Below are 18,858 nucleotides of genomic sequence, written 5' to 3' on the forward strand. Positions count from 1 at the left end.
ATAATGGCATGAGCCATCTTACCCCGCTGGTGCGTTTTACACAATTTTCCTCTAGTTTTAGCTTCAGTTAATAAGTACTGTAGTAGCACTGAATAAATGGAATGGCTGTTGTCAAGATTGTTCCAGTTCCGGAGTAAATGAGACGGAATGACTAGGAAGCACAGATTTTAGAGGATGTTGCCAAAAATTGTTTTGAATTGTACCAGTTCCAGCTTATAAAACGAAGTGGCTGGAGAAGCATTTATTTGAAAGACTGTTGTCAAGGTTTATCCAGTTCCAATAAATAAGACGGTTAAGCTGAAAAACCTCAAATTTGAAAGGCTGTCACGAGATTTTTTTATGATTGAATCAGCTCCGGCGAATAAGACAGAGTGGCTGGAGAAGCACAAATATGAAAAGCCGTTTCAATATACTGTTTCGATTCTATTTAATAAGACGGAGTGGCTCGAGAAGTACTAAGTTGAATGTTACAAAGATTAAATGTTGACATTGAGATTGATCCAATGTCCAGCGTCTAATGAGGCCACCCACCCTGCTTTACTTTTCTATAAAAAAAAAAATCTGAAAGAATAAATCTGTGATGGTCAATCAGTCAGATTATCAGAAGTAGAAATTCATAAAGAAAATGAGTTCCAACCGGCTCCGAACATTCTCCATTGCTCGGATAAATCTCCCGAAGGACAAGAAGTGCATCTTCTTCTGCCATTTTAATCCCTACCATAATCGACCGACCAAAAGCAAAACCGGCGGCGGGGTGCGGGAACCAATTTTCCAAACACAAATTTAATATACCGAAAACGACGAGTCCGACCGAATAACCATTGGGCAGGGAACAGCAACGATTCAGTAACAATCAATAGAAAGAACTGCACCGAATTTGTCGACGAAGATAATAAAAGGCAATCAGAAAAAATATAAATAAATTTGGTGGCGGGGGTGGATTTTCCTCTGCCGATTCCGGATCGATATTTGGTATGGCAGCAGTTGCCAATTGAAATGAGTTTTTCGGTGTGATTGTTGTTCCCCTGGATGTCTGCAACCGAGTTATGTAGCTGCGTTTGTGCGTGTGTCTGTCTGGTGCGACGCAAAACATTTTTACTTTACTGATTGATTTTGGAGGAAAACAGAACCGGCTCTCCACCAACAGGATACCGACTTCCCTAAAAGTTGGATTCTAATTTGGGAAGGAAATTCTGCTGAACCCGGCTCAAGGATGGAAGGCAGAAAAAACACCCAATTCCTTCATTAAGTTCCCGTTTTGGGTGAAATGAACTGGCAAACCGTTACATGATTTTATTTTATTTTTCTCGTTTGGATTTGAATTTTATTGATTTTTAATTCCCGAATTTTCGACCCTGGCAGGGAGTCGTCTCGTAGCAGGGGAAAGGGAAATTGGCACCCGGAAAAATGGAAATTCGTTATCGGTCGGCGATGCGGTTGCAGTTCTCGCTCGGGCAAATGGTTTTGCTCCAGCCGCGCCGGTCGCTGTGTTCGCAACATGAAATAAATATATTTCAATTTCATTTCGGATTCATGAAAGCGTGTATTTAATTTTCCGCGGGAGCTTCCGCACGCAGGGCGAGACTAGACGACGACGGGGTGTGAAGTTTTCCCGGGCCAAAAAGGGTAACAACACCAACGCACGCATTTGGATATGAATGTTGTGTCCCGAACCGTGCAAGGGTTTTCGTCGATGCGATCTCGGGGAAAAACTCATAAGTACTGCATGGTGATGATGATGCACGATGCAGCAAAACTACTGCTGCACCAAAACCCTAGGATATGTACGCGAAACGTGGTCGAGTGGAAATAAAACATTCATTACCAAATGCTGGAATATGTGTATCGAAATAATTGTCGAATGCTCGAGAGCGCTTTTACGATATATTTTTTCAATAATTTCTTTAATATCAGTGTAAATATGGTTGAAATATTGGCACACTTGTGCCTGAATTATGGTACGTAATCTTGATTCACTTTTATTAAAGCGTTCATAAAAAGTACAGAGTTTTCCAAAAATCAATCATGTTTTTCCGATTTTTATTTTAAATTGCTCCATCAAACTATGAATACATTTATTCTTCTGAAATCCCAAATCAATATTTTCGTTGATTTAGAAAAACAGCCAGATTGAGACAAAAATTGATCATTGCTGTTTTCATCCTGACTGTCATCCCAACACAATTTCCAACTCAACGTCGCTCGCCAAAACTACAAACATACATGGTCAATGTAAATTTAATTCTTCTCATTCAGTCCAAAAAAGAGACCAATCTAAAAGTCAACGGTAATCTTGTACTGTATTTTGGTAAAGGTCATCCCGAACCAAATCAATTTCAAACAGTCTTCCCAATCAGTATCAATATCAAAGAAAATAAATTTTTGATTACTTTTACCATCTTGAGCTTTCCGATATCTTAAAAGATTTGACAGTATTTAACTTTTGACGGTCATCTCGATCCAAAGTTAAAAAAAACAACAGTCATCCCGATCCGCACCAATTTTAAGCTCAGTAGTTATCCCGAACCAAAACTTTTCTTGGATGGATTCGCTTTTCATCTCTTGCAGTCATCTACATCTATGCCTATACCAAACAAAACAGGTTTGCCCGTGCTGATTTCAACAAATATGGTGTCTTGATCTGCTTTTTTATTTCTTGCGGTCATCTCGGTCCATGTTAGGATAAATCCCCGTCCAGGTCAATTTCCAATTCGTTCGAACTGTTTTTCACTACTAGCGGTCATCCCGATTCGTGCCTATTTCAAACGAATGGTTGCCCGTTTTTTATCCAAAACGATTCCTATTCAAACGCTCTTCCAATCTGGTTTTGATTTTCTCACTTTGATCCCGATGTATGCAGTTTTCAAACAAAAATGTTTCCAGATCTATTTTTCATTTCTCACGGTCATTTCAATCCAAACCAAATTCATACAGTCCTCTCGATCCGTGCCAATTTCAAGCAGAATTGTCTCCCAACTCACTCTTAACTTTTTTCCGCTCATCTTCGTTTAAATCAATTCCAAACAAATGGTCTCTCGATCCAGATTACATACTTCCCGGTCACCCCGATCCGAGCCAATTTAAAACAAAACACCTTGCTGTAATGCGTTTTCATTTTTCACGCTCATTCAAATCAGTGAAAATTTAAACACAAAACGATTTCCAATCCGCTTTAATCATGACGGTCATTCCGATCCGTTTTTTTAGCTCTCGCGGCCATCCCGATCCGATTTAGTTCTTCGATACCCTTATTTTTTTGACAATTTTATCATACTGAACCAATGGATTTGCTAACGGTCATCCCAAACTGTGCTGATTTCAACAAATATAGTTTCCTGATCGGCTTTCATATTTCTTTCGGTCATCTCGATCCATCTCAGGATAAAATCAGACGGTTTTCCATTTTCCATCTCTCAAGGTCATCCCAATCAATACAAATTTCAAACAGTCATCCCCGTCCATGGCAATTTTTAATTCGTTTGAACCGTTTTTTTTACTAGCGGTCATCTCGAGTCGTGCCTATTTCAAACGAGTGGTTTCCTGGTCCGTTTATCAAATTCAAATCAGTCATTCAGATCCAGAACAATTTTTATTAAACACCTCATTTAAATCAGTGAAAATTTTAAACACAAAACGATTTTCAGATCCGCTTTAGTTATGACGGTCATTCCGATTCGTGTTTTTTTTAGCTCTCACGGTCATCCCGATCCGGTTTAGTTCTCTGATCCTGTCTTTTTTTTAAAGTAAATCATCAGAAAACAAGAATACCAATAACCTTAACCTAATTATGAGTTTACAGATCTGAGTCGAACAGAAATATGACGACAACTGATTCGATTTACCTCATTTAACGGTATGACAAATATAGCTCTTAGCTCCCTAACAGTTCTCGCATTTAATTGTTTGCCCATTTGATGCTAGATAAAATTTTCAGCTACTGGAGCACCAATACTTCTAGTTCTACTAACAAACTCAGTTAAGCACCAATTCATTCATAAATGATTTCGATCCGAAAACTGTCCGGACACAGGCAAGGATTTATCGGCTCATTAAAAGCAATTCGCATACGAAATGATGAATTTATCCGGGAAATAATTTGTTTTCGGTAATGAATTTTTCGACCAGCCACTGCCCATTTCGCCGAAACGTCATTTAAGTTACAGAAATTAAAATAAAAAATCAGCGTAAACAGTTCTCGAAAATGAGAAATTCAGTCGTCGTTTTGCTGCGCCACATTCGAAAATATTTTCCCGGTATGTGTAGTGCAGTGTTTGTATGTGTTCAGATTAAAATGAGTGCAGCTCACATATCGCTGCGTTTTCATGCTGGTGCATTGTTGTGCTTCAATTTAAATGATTGGCCTCTGGGCCGCCAATGATGACCACCCTTTTTGTATGGGGTCGTGTCGAAATTTGACGATCAAAATCGAATAAGAGAATGAGAAAAATTATTAGGTACTTATTTAGCAATAGAAAAATATAGTTTTTGGAATTGTAGCTCTTCATTTCCGAAAAACATGTTACACCTTCCTCCTTCAAAAAATGATGTTGTATAAAAAAAAAAATATTGGTAGTTATTGCCAAATTGCGTATTTTCAAGTGAAGATTCGATGAGATTTTTTTTAATGCGACACATCCTACCATTCCATGCGTTTGAATTAAATTCCCTTCCGAAAATGCTAGGGAACCATCAAAGGGTTGCATTTTTAACTGGACAGATTTTACGCGGGCCTCTTACTGGTGGTAGGTATACATACATTCAAAATTCGAAGCTTGGTCCAGCAGGTGGTCCCATTCCCAGTTGGAGAGATTTCGTTCGTTCGTTTGTTCGCATTTTTTCGAGATGAATGTGACAAATTGATGTTCAGTTCTCCGGTACTTTCAATCACTTCGACGAAAACCTGGCACAAGGCTAAGAACGATCGGTTCTTTCGGTAATTTGATCGTTTTTCGTCGTCCTTTTTCCTTCTTGTGAACCATGTTCATTCCACAGGAATGTATAGCTGATTTTTATTATCACACTTTTGTTCTAGAGCAACATCTTTTACTCAATGTGGCTCCATTGAAAAAAAAAAAAGCTTCGAAGTGAAAAGAAGATGTCCTCCGGGAAGAAATTGTTGTTATCTTGAGCTCGAGCTGACAAGAGTCCTGTCGAGAAGGCCTCGATAGATGCGTGCATGGTATAAAACTATGAAGGCGCACACGGAACGCAAGGATTCAAGAGGATACAATTTCCTCCACCTTTTCTAATCCACAAGCACACATCTTACAGAAGGTAGAAACTTTCAAAGTAAGAGCTCCCAAGCCCATGTTTGATGAAGGCAGTGGCAGTGCAGAGCAAATGTTTGAACAGCGATGAGATAAGATGAGATTTTATTCTTCGGCAGCCTCATTCCAATTCTTCAGATGGTTTTTTCCTTGCTACTTCAAGAAACGTCAATTTGTACTGAAACTATGAAGAGCAGAACGCGTGCAAAAAGAAAGTTGGTTGCGGGTGGCAGAAGTGCCTCCTATGTGCGAAAACACATAACGAGAAGATACAGAACACTCATGTGTCGTCTTTTGATTCTGCTTCATGACAACCGCCACATCTTGACGTTTTGACAGGCGTTCTATGAGTCGAGAAGCTCGTCGCAACTACGCATTTTATGTGAATATTTTCTATAATTTGAGCTCAAATGCGTTACAAAAGTAGGTACATTCAAAATCTTATTCGATTGGTAATATTGTTAAGTCATTTCAAGACACTGTTAAACTAGCGCCAAACTAGTCTAGGGTAGGGTTACCAGATACCGCAACACTAAAAAGAGTACATTGAGATCATTTACCCAAAAAGTCAGGAGAAACGATATAACTCCGGTTTTCTGAGCACCAAGCCATCAGGTTGATACACAAACTATTAAATTATCGAGCTTTGCTCCCGGATGGTATGCAAAACAAAAGGAAAAGAATGTACTCTCTCGTATTATCTCTGGAGGCCCCTACTTCCTCGAATAAGCGGGGTTCTACTGTAATTGGAAACCGAGATATTTCCATTTAATCAAATTCTGTCAATTTGTTGAGGTTATGTAAAAGTTGGATATTCGGAAAGATGGCAGTATTTAGATGTTATGCAGACAAACCACTAGAAAAAACATTATAAAGAATCATATTCAAAAGGGTTTTTTTTTTATTGACGCGTACATTAACTTTACAATCATTATGTGAAATTAGATACGGATTTCATAACATAACGCTGGTGAAGTGTCAAAAATAAAACCCAACAAAATTGAGATTTGAGTGCATTTAAGCATGCATACCCAAAGGCGCTTATCGCGCTGACTTTATTGCGACTAAAATGCATGTTAATGAAAACAAGATGGTCAAGAAATTTGTTGTTAGTCATATTCCTTTCGTAGTTTTAGCATAAGATGTGAAACAACCTCATAAAATGGAAGAAGTGCGTAGGTTTTTCAGATCGAATGTCTTTCAATAAAAAAAAGAGTACATTTGGTAAAATTTCACAAAAAGAAGAGTACGCCCATTTCTCGACCGAAAAAGAGTACATGTACTCTTAAAAGAGTACGTATGGTAACCCTAGTCTAGGGGCCACTTGAAAACTAAGTTTCTGAAATTAATGAGAGATTGAACGATTCTGAAACAATGAATATTCAATACAAAAAGCATATTCCATCACTCCGACCTTGTCAACTGATATCTTCAGTTTATAATCATTCTCTTCCAAATCGATTGAATACTTTATACTACCTTTCGAAATGTTATGCTTTAGGCGGAGAACTTTACCTTTTGAGAAGTTATTTGGCAAAATTGTTGAGTTTTTTTTTAATAAGGGGCCAACAATGAAATTTCTTCACTTTTTTACACTGTTAATAGAATTGGCTTAAATATGTTATTAGTTATTTGTTAAAGTTTAGTAATCGATTAACAGGTATTAGCTCGAGTTAGAACAATTTTTCTTCATCGCTCTTCGTTGCGAACACTCTTACTTGCTAGACTTTAGTTTTCAGTTAATATTTTAGTGAAGTGTCAGTAGTTCGTTATTCCATTAGTAGAATGAGCATTTTTTGGTAAGTAAGTTTCTTCACTGCTTATTTACTAATTTTTCAGTAAGTTAGTTTTTGGTTATCGTGTTATTAAGTTAGAAAGTTAGCATTTTCTTCTTTTTCTGATTGTCTTGTTAAAACGTCGATTGTTTCCCATTCAAGTTTATGTTTTAATTGAACTGTTTTGAACCCTGTCTGTCAAATATTTGGATAACTGACGCCTTCAATCAAGTTCCAAACGATCCTAATCAAACAAAAAAAAATATGGCTGTTTCACTGTTTACATTCCCAGGGTGTAGCAACGAACGAAGAGTTCAAACGCCCGAATGACATTCGTCGATTTGTCGTTCGTTGAACCTGACCGAGGATTGTCGATTAAAAAAAATTCATTCCATTCAAACAAAAATGTGGCGGCTGATGGAAAACAAACAAAGCAAGCCGGTTGTCTAACGGGAAACGAGGGGTATCAGAAATTTTTACAAGAAAAAATCCTTTTGGTTATCAACTTATCTCGAAAGGGAAATGCACATTGTGCAACAGTTGTTAACTGTTCAATTTAAGATCGAAAACCATAACAGAACTTTGAAGTTTCAATTTTTTCAGAGTTCTCAAACAGCCATTAAGCTTGTTGCGAGAAGGACTGCAAGGAGTACCTTCCAGATAAAATTGTAATAACACCACACCGAGTACGATCCGAACAATGCCAGCCGAAACAAAAACGAAGAAGGGTCGTAAATAAGAAGAAGCACGTAAAATGTAGAACGACACCATAGAGCGAGAGAGAGACCTCGACGACCGACAGATGTGCAACGAAAACCTGAAGCCCGAAGTACAATCAACTATTCAACGTTCCGATGTGTATAAATGAGGAAGAGAAGAAAGAAGAAGTCGAAGACAACAACTACCGAATGGGAAAAAACGGTGAAAAAAAGGACTTGGAAAAACCAACAAGAAAATGAAAACAAGAATAATGCAGGTCTCGCACAGCAAGGATATTCGTCGTTTCTGTTTGTGAATGTGTGTGTGTGTACGTATTTGAATTAAAGTAGTTCATCGTCCGTAACGAAATCCGATTGCGATCTTTTCGGGATAGGTATTTTTTTTTGTGTACGGCCGGGCTTCGGGTTTCTGTCGGGTGCGCAAATTCGCCGTCGGCCATTTGGTGGTATTGGTCGGTGGTAGCTTAACGCACACGCGTTTGAGGTCGTCGCCTCCTTTGATGCAGCCCGAACAAAGACCCCAAGGATTTTTGTGTTGCAAATTTTTTTTGCGGGGCACAATGAACGGTTTCAGTTTTTTTCCTTCTTTCTGCATATAAAATAAGCAAAAGTTGCAATAAATAATCCTAATTAATGAGATTTCCTCGGTCCTAGATTTTGATCGAGTTCGGTTCTTTCGGGACACGAAGAAAAGGTGTAAATGGTTCGCATTTTTTGTTCACGTCTTTATAATGCTTCAGACAACTAACAGCAACTGGTTACGTGAAGCGAACATGTGAATAATTATTCAACTGCGCAGATGTTCCTTGGAACTTTCACTGAAATCTTCTGACGAAATTCAATAGGTGCTGGTAGCCGCGGGCTAATCTCGAGCAGCGATCTTGATCACGAAGCGGGTTGTAATTTTTTAAGAGACCCATTTTTTGGAACAGTAAAAACTATCGCAGCGCACCTAGTGGTCACTTTTTGTATCTCCACGCATACACGCTCAAAAAGATCTAACCAACTAACTGACAGGAGGAGGTGCCATATGCTGCCAAGGTTCTGTCTCCGACGCGTCTCGCTTCAATTGATGGGAGCATGTTATTATGCTAATTCGGAAACAGTGCATTTGCTGTCCCAGGCAGGATCCAGGAAGGAAATTAAACTCGAGACCGGTTCATTCGCTCCTGGATCCAGGCCCGGCTTACGTTACACGGCAAATTTGCATTATGTGTACGCTATTTTTTTCTCGATTTTTTTTTACAAATTCTTCTCGCCTGGCCTTCCAACTTCCGAAACCCCGAGAATGACCGGCGTGGTGTCCCAAATTTTTGCAGTTTTTCTCGCCAGAACGCTCTTGCCTTGCCCTTATGAAGTTGTTCCCGAAAAGGGTCGCCCTCAAATTATTCAATCAATTATATTCGCACTCGCACACTTACTTACACTCAAAATTTAACACTGAACTGAGAGATAGAGAGAGGCAATGCTTAAAAAAGCCAGTGAGGACAGCCTACTATTAGAACCGGGTGGACCTTATGTTCAAGTCAAATTGACAGCAGCAAGCACGATGACAATTGAATTAATTACACTTTGATGTGCAATTTTTTTTTGAGTCACCAAATTTGTGTGCCCACTAAGTCAAACGGAAATTAAAACTGTCCAAAGGCCGACAACCATCAGGGACGAATCGGATCCCAGGCATATTTTTTTTTAATGGAAAATAAATTGTTTCCTGTCATTCGATATTTATACCTCAAGAGCTTGACAGGATCAGGTAGATAGTCTTGATGAAAATTCCGATTCACCCTCAAGAGCATGAGAATTGATGAGTTCGGTAACATGATCCTGAGTTTCGATCAAACAATATTTTGATCGACCCTTGAAAGCTTCCAGTTTCATTTCTTGTGACGTCTTGTGGTGCCGTATTGGACTGTTTACGATACAAACTATCTTGACAAGCTTGGTGTGACGAGCCTATTGATCAACTTTGTCCAAGTATTGCAGAAAAAATAACAAGAGGGCATTGAAGAATACTTCATAGAGATTTATTCCAGTCTTACTTAAAAATATCGTAATATTCAACTTATTTTTCTTAAGGATTTTTCTTCAAACGAGCAAAAGAGTTCTCCTGAGATGATCAATAGTGAATTTGTAGTAAAAGGTGTTCGTTTTTTAAAGCAAATACTATTTCAAATTTGATTTTTATCGTCGAACTTGCCTTGAACTAAAGCAAAATTATACCGAATATACCTTGAAATTTAACTGTTAGTCAACATAAGGTACTGAACTTCAACAGAATGACTGCAAAATTGAAATCCTAACTAATCTATAGTTGAATTGATGTTACTACCTACTAATTTATTACCGAACATGTTGAGAAAAAAAAATAAAATTTTGACAAACCTTTTTCTTCGATTCTTTTTTCTTCTTTTCGACCGGGAACTGAAAAGGTGTAAAAGAAGAGAGAAAAAAACTTAATTAAAATTTTGAAAATAATTCAAAACAAAAGTAGGTTAAGAAAGGTTTGGATATAGTCAAAGTCGGAAGTTGAAATGACTAAAATACACAAAACACTTCAGAAATCTACTACTACCTATAACTAAAAGAAATTTAAGTAATGCGAAAAATCATCAAAAATAATTTCAAATCAAATGTCTTTGGAAAGAGCATTGACTAGAATTCTAGTGTTTCAACTCACTAAGATTTTTAGTCGGTTTTTAAGCAGATTTTTAATCAATATTTTACTAACTGTCCATCGATTTTTAAAAATTTTATGTAAACAGAACAATTCTCTTTTAAGACGACTGCACAATTTTGATACTTAAAGCAGTCATTCTGACATGCAATTAACACTTATTTTCCCAAAAATTAAGCATGATGTAACGTATGCATTTGAAAAAAAAATGGACAAAATTTGTCTATTTTTCATGGATTCACCTTTTCACGCACTGACAAAATTTCTTTTGCAGCATCGATTATGATTACCTATGAGTGTTCAGAAAAAAATCACTTGTAAAACCATGTCCACACGAAAATTTGTGGCCGCCAGTTTGAATTTTCCGATAAAACGCCGGAAGGCCCTTTGGAAGGGTATTGTATATTTTTCCAAGTTTACTAATGTTATGACCTTCAATTGAAAATTTACAGAACTCAAAGGTTATTTTTAACCATCATACGGAAAAAGTCCGTTATTTAATGCATTAGTTAGATTTTTGTTTCGATTATAGTCGTTTTACCATCTTTATGACATTCGCGACATTAACTATCATCGCGACAGCTTTCGAACAGTTATCTATCAAAAAACTTATTCGGTACAACTGTGTTTGATGTTTACTCTTTGGGCTCGAACAAGCGGACATCGGCTCAGGAGGCAACTGCCTTGCCAACTGAACTAATCACAAGCCGATGAAGTAGTTGTGCAAAACCTTTTTACAGGCATTTTGTAAATGAAGTCTTTATAACTTTCAAAAACATAAAACGCAATGCGGCTTTATAGTGATTGAATATCGCAAACAAACAAAACACAGAAAAAACTAATTTTAACAAGGTTCAAAAGAAGATTTGTTTTAAATGTTGTCATGTTTTAGTAAAAATTCAGTCTTATAAACATGATTTTGGAACGTTTTTTGTTTAATTTTTATAGCTAGTGGGTATGTTTTCTTATTCTATTTTTTCTGTTTTGATATTAATTTTTCTATATCATAAAGCCATTTTTGAATCACATTCTGTAACTTTTGTTCAGCCTTTACGTAATCTTCAATTATTATTTCATCATTTGAGTAACATCCAAGAAGCGTTGTAATTTTTTATAATAGTTTTGTTACTTTAGTGATTTTTTTCTGTTACTTTTGTATAGCACTGGCTTGATTCATATGTCAATTTAGTGTCATTTACTTTTTTTTATCATTCATCAATCTTTATGATGATTTTTTTTCGTTTATCCTTTCTGTTTTATTTTTAAAGTCTTCTGTATTCTTTGTGACACTTTTGTATGATTTTTGTTTATTTCAGTGTTTATGAGATCCTGATAAAAATTTCTGTATCGTTTTTAATAATTTTATAATAATTTTCTATCATTTTTCCGTCATTTTGATACAATTTTTTTATTATTCTTGTGTCAATTTTGATAATAACTTGGATTTTGCGGTATTGATTTTCTTTTTGAAATTGGCACTGCAGTCTTTTTTAAATTGATGATTATTTTATTTCATCCAACGTTTCGAGACTAGGTTGATCTCATCCTCAGGGAAAACTAAAAAGTTGTACATATTTTATTGAGTAAATAGATTTGAACATAGTCTCGAAACGTTGGATGAAATAAAATAATCATCAATTTGAAAATAGACTGCAGAGCCGATTTCAAAAAGAAAATCAATACCACATCAACAAAAACCAGTCGAAATCTAAACAGCATAAAACATCTTGGCTAATTTTTGTCTCAAATAACAAATCCACTTTTATGTAAATTTCAAGTAATTTTTTTACCGTTCATTATTTAATTTTGAACCTTTGTATTTATTTTTCCTTTCATTTCGGAATCATTCATAATGTCATTTGGTGGTCCCTTCCTGTGATATTTTGTATTATTTTAATTATTTCTTAGTCATTTGATTGTTGTTTTTGTGTTTATTTTGTTTTTTCACGGGAGCTTATGGTACAGCTTAGTTGGCAAGTCAGTTGCCTCCTTAGCCGATGTCCGTGAGTTCGAGCCCAAGAGATAATATCGATCACAGTTGTACCGGATAAGTTTTTCAGTGACTGTCCGCCAACTGATATAAGTCGCTAGTGACATAAAGATGTTAAAATGACTATAATCGAAACAAAAAAAATGTTTTTTAATGTTTGTGCCACATTGATATGATCATTAGGATGTGTGGTTTTAAAACTTTTCTCTAAATTCAAAAACTCGTAGTCTTAAAAGTTTCTGATTTGATCCAAACGAACGACAGAATTTTTTGCAGATTTTTTTTTAATGAGATTAAGGTTCCCGAGTATTGCTTTTAAATTTTGTATGGAAATACCTAAACATTTTTTGGAGAGTGTCACTTTTTTTGCTATTCTTATTTTTTATTTTGTTCTCACGCAATGCGAATAAAATTCAAATATATGGAGTCAACTGAAAAATTCTCTGGCAGATATTTCCCGAAGATGACAAAACAGTAGGAGCAACAAGAAAAAAAAGTTTACGCTTCAAACAGAGCATTAATTTTTTCTTGAAAAGAAACTACCAGCACTGAAAATTTCCGTCAACAAGAAAGTTATTGATTTGGAGCATTGAAATGTTCTGATAAAATAATCTTCATTAGATTCTCTATCACTTGCATAAAAATGGTAAGGGTAACTAAAAATCAAAAGTCACCAGGTGTAACGGTGTATGCTTCATAGATCTGAATTTCATTCGCATTCCGTGAGAAAAATATTCAAGCGAAACTAAAAAAAGTGCGTTTTTTCATACTAAATTTCATAGCAAAACCCAGGTATGTATCTAAATCTCATTTTAAAAAAATCAGGAGAAATTCTGTTGATCGTTTGTTCTAAAATGGTCACTTTTTACACTACAGAGTTTTTGAAAATCGAAAAAAAAGTTGCAAATCGACACACCCTAATGGACATATATTTTAATGTCAGTTATTTTATGGTTTCTTTTTGATGTCTTTTTAGTATATTTTATGTCATTTTTATCACATACAATTTTGCGCTATTGTGTTATCTTTTATTGGGTCATTTTAATGTATTTTTTGGATTCAATTATTATTATTTTGCTATCAGTTCAAAGTCTTTTTAGTGTTATTTTTGTGTTTGTACAATTTTTGTGGAGAAATTCAAATTTAGCTAGAAATAATAACAATACCAAAAATGCATAATGAATAAATCCGATAAGTCTTTAAAATATATTCAAAATAATATAATTCCTTGTTTTGTTATAAATATTAAAAAAAAAACAAAGCACTTCAAATGCATTGAAATTTTGCCTTAGAGTTGCTACTATTAATCATTTTTTAAACTTATCAAAGATAAACTAAAAATCATGATTGATTAAAAAAATATAATTTAAAATTACAAAAATAGCGAAACGGTTAAAATCTTCCAAATGCATATAACATATATAATTTAAAATTTCAAGCTCTTGATATTTTTTCGCTACCAATTAAAATATTGCGTCCTGACAAGAAAAAAGGGTAGAAACAGTGTTTTTCTAATTAAAATTAAAAGAAGAGTTTGTTTTCAGAAAACAAAAATTCATAATTAAAAAACAAAGACAAACTTGTTATAGCATATCTCAAGAAATTAATTTGGTTTACTAAGATATGCGATAAATTTATTTGGAAATTTCATAAAACTTTACTTCAAAATTCGGTAAATTTATTTGAAAATACAAGCAAATCATTAAAATCGAAAATAAAGTTTTTAGAAAAAAAAAATCATGAATACTTCTTACCATTCTGAAAATTTCCTCGTAGAATTCAATTGAACTCAACTGAAGAAATCGGCGTTTTGGTGCATAGCTTAATTTAAAAGTCGATAAAAATCTACAACAATAATTAAGCTTTTGTACATTTTACATTTCCCTGGAATTTCCTGAACTCGAATCTCTACACAGATTCAGTCTATCCCCTCTATTTTAGGTGGTATAGAGTATACAATTTCAAAAATGAATCAGTGTTGAGTGAAATAAATCACTGATAATTGATGAACTAACAAATCTATATGAAATTCTCCATTTTATTAAGGATGAATATTTAGATCACAATGATGGTGAATAATCTGAAAAAAATAATTTTAATTTTTATTTAAATTGGAAAAATATCATAACAAATATTGCTGACTTTACTGAAGAAAGTTAATTTTTTTTAATATAAAGAAACCTATAAAAATAATTAATTTTTGATTTTAAAAATATCTAAAATTCAATTTAGGTTGAAAATTATAAAAAAAAAATCAATAAAATAAAGTAAACAATTTTTTTAAGTTTTTTTTAATTTTTGATTTTTACATATTTTTAAAGGTTTTCTTCCAAAAACAAAAGCTGAAAGAGAAAAAAAAAACTGATTGCATGTTTGGATTAAGTGAAATGAGTAATTTGTTCGAACCCTTTTGAATGTTGAGCATTTAGAAAAACAATAAACAAAAAATAAAATTCAAGCTTAAATTTGTTTCCTGGATGAATAACGTTATAAGAATTAAAATTGAGGTTTTAGTTTTTTAGCTAATTCTATTGACTATCGTCAGTATGAAATGCCTGTCTCATGGCTACCAATTTGATGACATGCAAAATAATATTCGATGAATGAACTTTGAAGCTAAAATGTTTAGCCTCAAATTCTGAATTTGGTTCGTAACACTTCTTTTTAAAAACCCATTCTAAATACAACACATTTTTTGTGTCAAGATTTGAGTTTCCAAACAGATGGTCTTTAAAATAAAAAACTGAAATTTACAATTAAAAATTAGTATCAATTCTGTAGCGTAAAATGAAATGTCTCACTGAGAGACATTGTCTCAGGCCTTGAGTGATTTTGGACTTAAATCCGCCAAAGGCGAGCTAATTTTTTGACATGTTTATTAACACTTATTTTTTGTCAAAAATACGGAATTGAAAGAAATGTTAGGCTTTTTTTCACTTTCCTGAGCAAAGTTGATCTTTAATATTGCTGCTTTTTTGTATTTTTTTTTTTTACATTTCCCTGCCAAGTTTCCCACGTTACCAATAGATGTTGTTTTTTTTTTGCTAATAACCTCCGCTTTTAATTTTTTTTCTATTTGTAAAAGATAAAGACACCTACACCGTCCAGGTACTTTTCCATAAGACTTCAGGTGAAAGCAGCTTTGTCTGGAGACATCCCGGACTGTGAATCGTAGTGCGCTTTTCAATCATTTTCCAATAACAACAGATTGGTGTTTCTGTTCTGTTTCTTTTTCGTGCGAGACAGCTTGGTCCAAAAGTCGTTAAAGAGAAACCGGAGATAATGGGAGATCTCTCAAGGAAGGACCCCATCGTTTCTACCTGAGATTCCATTTTATTGATTGAAAAGTGTGTTTTTTTCTCATTTTCATCTTTTGAATTTGCGCTCCGAAGGATGCTGGCCGACACAGGGATGAATAATGGAGATGCTGCTGCGTTCGTTTGGGAGAAAAAAAAAACAGAGGAATGGTGACGAACGCAGGGAGCATTTCTAAGGAAATCGAAACAAAGTTTAAACAGCTGACTGATACGCATATTTTAGTTATGATTTTTCCTTCGTTTCCTTTTACCAGGACCTTTCTCGGTCTGTTTACCATTTGCCGGAGTTGATCCCATTTCCGTCGGTAGGTAATGAGAATTTCGTCTGGTGTGTATGCATTCGAAGGATCACGTCCTGCCAGTTGCGGTGCGGCCCATATGGTGCTTGAAATTAAACGAAATTAATGTTTCCCGAGTTTCGAATCCAAATGGGAACGCAGCATAAAAATTCAAATTAAAGATTGCGTTGCCTTGGCTCTCGAAAAGGGCCAACTGTCACCACAAACGCCATGGGGCGTCAATTGGGAGCAGTTGTGTTTGGTTGCTCAGTTAGAATATTGCTCCCCAATATTGTCCAAACACCTATAAGCAAACAACTTGGCCTGCTTTGACAGGCGAGAAAAAAAAACTCGGTGCCGGTGTGCGGGTGTATGTAAATAAAAATAAACGGCTAGAGCCGCTTCCGATTAGCCCTCCAGGTTGCCCCAGACAACCAATCCATTGATTGTTGCTGAGGAAATGGGGAGCTTATCTTGACGGGCGGCTGGCCGGGATATTGAGAGCATTGGAATGGCACATGGCACTTCCAAATCGATTGGTTCCTCTGTTTGAATATTTACAACAAAACGACGCTTATCACGGATCCATCATATCGCAGCACGATGAGGTGTATCGGATCGTCGTCATCGTTGGGAATAAAAATCAATATTTTTCGAGTACCAGGTTTCGCCAGGTTTGAACGAGCAACGAGAATCAATAAAATGCTATGTGTATCCACCATAACATCTGCCCATTGACAGCACGCACCGGGCACCGTTAATCGAGCGAGGGTTCCAGCTGGTGAGCTGAATCCAATTTAAATCGATGTAGATTCAGTTAGTCAGTCCATCTGTTGGCGAGATACGGCCATTTGTAGCAGTCTAAAAACATAGATAAAATTGAAAATTCCTCGACTGTTGATGTAAAAGTGGGCGTATAGTTTAGTCACTGGTCCTCCCAATTTAAAATAAAATCGTAAAAAATTATTTCAAAGTATCAATCCTCGAGTAGTCTCTTAAAATTATTGCCGGAACTGATTTCGTTCTCCTTCGAACTAAGTCAGGAAAGCTCAATCTTGACAAAAGTTGCACCGGCAAGCAGCTGCATCGTCACCCGCCAAATGTAAACAAACCATGCAAAAGGTAACACTTTCAAACCAAACGGAACTCTTTGTGGGATTCAGGGTTGCCAAATTTCTTTTCGAAGGATCAAAAATCATAAAATTTTTAACGGTAACCCTGTTCAACCTGCCACCACAATTCGGAACGGACAAAAACTGCAAAATTTATGTTTTTATTTATTTTTTTGTTGTCAAACATTCTCTCTGAGCAGTCCTCACAAATGCCGTCGATCTTTTGCTAATTCCGAAGACCCCGAAGCAAAGCATAACACATGTTCTGAAGAAGAGTCGAGGCAAGTCGCGAGCGCGCGCACACTACTTCCCTCACAATTTTAAGCCAGCAGGCGGAAAGCGAAAATAAAACCGAAATATTTTGACGGTTGAAATTAGCGATCCCAAGTTTTTTTTCCCTCTCTCTTTTGGCCCACCCCTTACAGTGCATTGACATCCCAAACGGACCAAAAGACTAAACGGTGCAAGTTGCAGTTGTGTGTCCCACCATAATTTTCTGTTAAAGGATGCCGCGCTGATTTTATCGCTTCATTAAATTTGTTAAAGATTGATTTATGAACGGGTCCCCCGCCTGAGGCGGGGAGACTTTGAAGGAGTCCGTTCAAGCACTAACAGAGGAAAACACTGCGAGCGGCTGTTAACCTTATTTTTTGTTACAATTTCAATTTCTTCCCCATAATTTCTGTTTCCTTTTTCCCTCCGAAATTCTCAGCTTTTTGCAGGACAGTTGTTAAAAGTTATTGTTTAAAAAAAACTTCAACTTTGGACTTACCTTTTTCTCGGTTAGCTTCTCGCAGCGCCGTGTTTTACAGATCTGGTGGCTCTTGTCGTTCCGGCAGGGAGCACAGTCGCCGCAGTTGTCCTTGCGGGAGCAGCCAACGCACTCGCCACAGCGTTTGCGCTTCTTTTTGGTCTGGTTTTGAGGGGAATGATGTAAATGTGAAAATAATTACAATCAGTAGGGTTAATATTTTATAAACATGTCGTTAGCCCTATGTTTATGTTAAGCTGTGAACGTGTTCCTAATGAGAAAATTTACCATTAACTATCTGTAGTATGCTTTATCGATCATGATCACGCTTGGCTTTTTTAATCAGCTCGAGTTTTGAGTTCTTTCGTAAAGAATGGAAAATATAAAAATAATCTATTAAAATTTTTGACATTTTAAAATCTAGAATCAGTTCTTGGTAGTCCAATTCAAATCTTCTGATTCATTGAAGTACTCTTAATCTCATTTTCTTGTTATTGGAAATTTTAACTTGACATTATTAAGAATGTTAAGAAAGGTGCCGAAAAAAGAGTCTTTAAACTACATGTTTATTGTTATAGAAATCATGTCGTGATCGTCGCATTAAATCAGGTGAAAGTTTGTCCTGGGTAGTTTTTTTGGAACGATTTTGATTCTCTGCGCGGGGTACGTTCACAGCTTCTCTCTTTTCAAACAACAACTCTGAACCTACCTACTTCGTGAGGTAGTAACTAAAAACTCGGGGTCAGTGAATCAAATTGATAGCTACTCATAGTGGTAACTATTATGAGTAGCTGTCGAGTTGATTCCCTGACCCTGAGGTTAGTTGGCTGCACGACACGTATCTAAGTTACTAAGTTCACTGGTATAAACTTCGTGCCCTTGTTCTAATCTTTCGTACACTGAGCTTATCCTTAACGTTATGAGAGAGGATAAAGCAGAATCGAGAATAAATATGATTTGGACGAGAATGAT

The 18,858-nt window shown here is 35.8% G+C and overlaps 1 protein-coding gene across 1 annotated transcript in view; it reads right to left on the bottom strand.

Annotated features, from left to right (window-relative positions):
* LOC129752462 (methylcytosine dioxygenase TET-like) overlaps positions 1 to 18,858 on the bottom strand; it is a 119,738-nt gene that overhangs the window by 53,429 nt on the left and 47,451 nt on the right. The window contains exons 3-4 of the mRNA XM_055748241.1: positions 17,908 to 18,048; positions 10,147 to 10,185 (exon numbers count right to left, since the gene is read on the bottom strand). Coding sequence (XP_055604216.1) covers positions 10,147 to 10,185; positions 17,908 to 18,048 — 180 coding nt within the window. The remainder of the gene's footprint in view (positions 1 to 10,146; positions 10,186 to 17,907; positions 18,049 to 18,858) is intronic.

The sequence above is a fragment of the Uranotaenia lowii genome, chromosome 3, assembly GCF_029784155.1.
Source record: "Uranotaenia lowii strain MFRU-FL chromosome 3, ASM2978415v1, whole genome shotgun sequence".
Taxonomy (NCBI): domain Eukaryota; kingdom Metazoa; phylum Arthropoda; class Insecta; order Diptera; family Culicidae; genus Uranotaenia; species Uranotaenia lowii.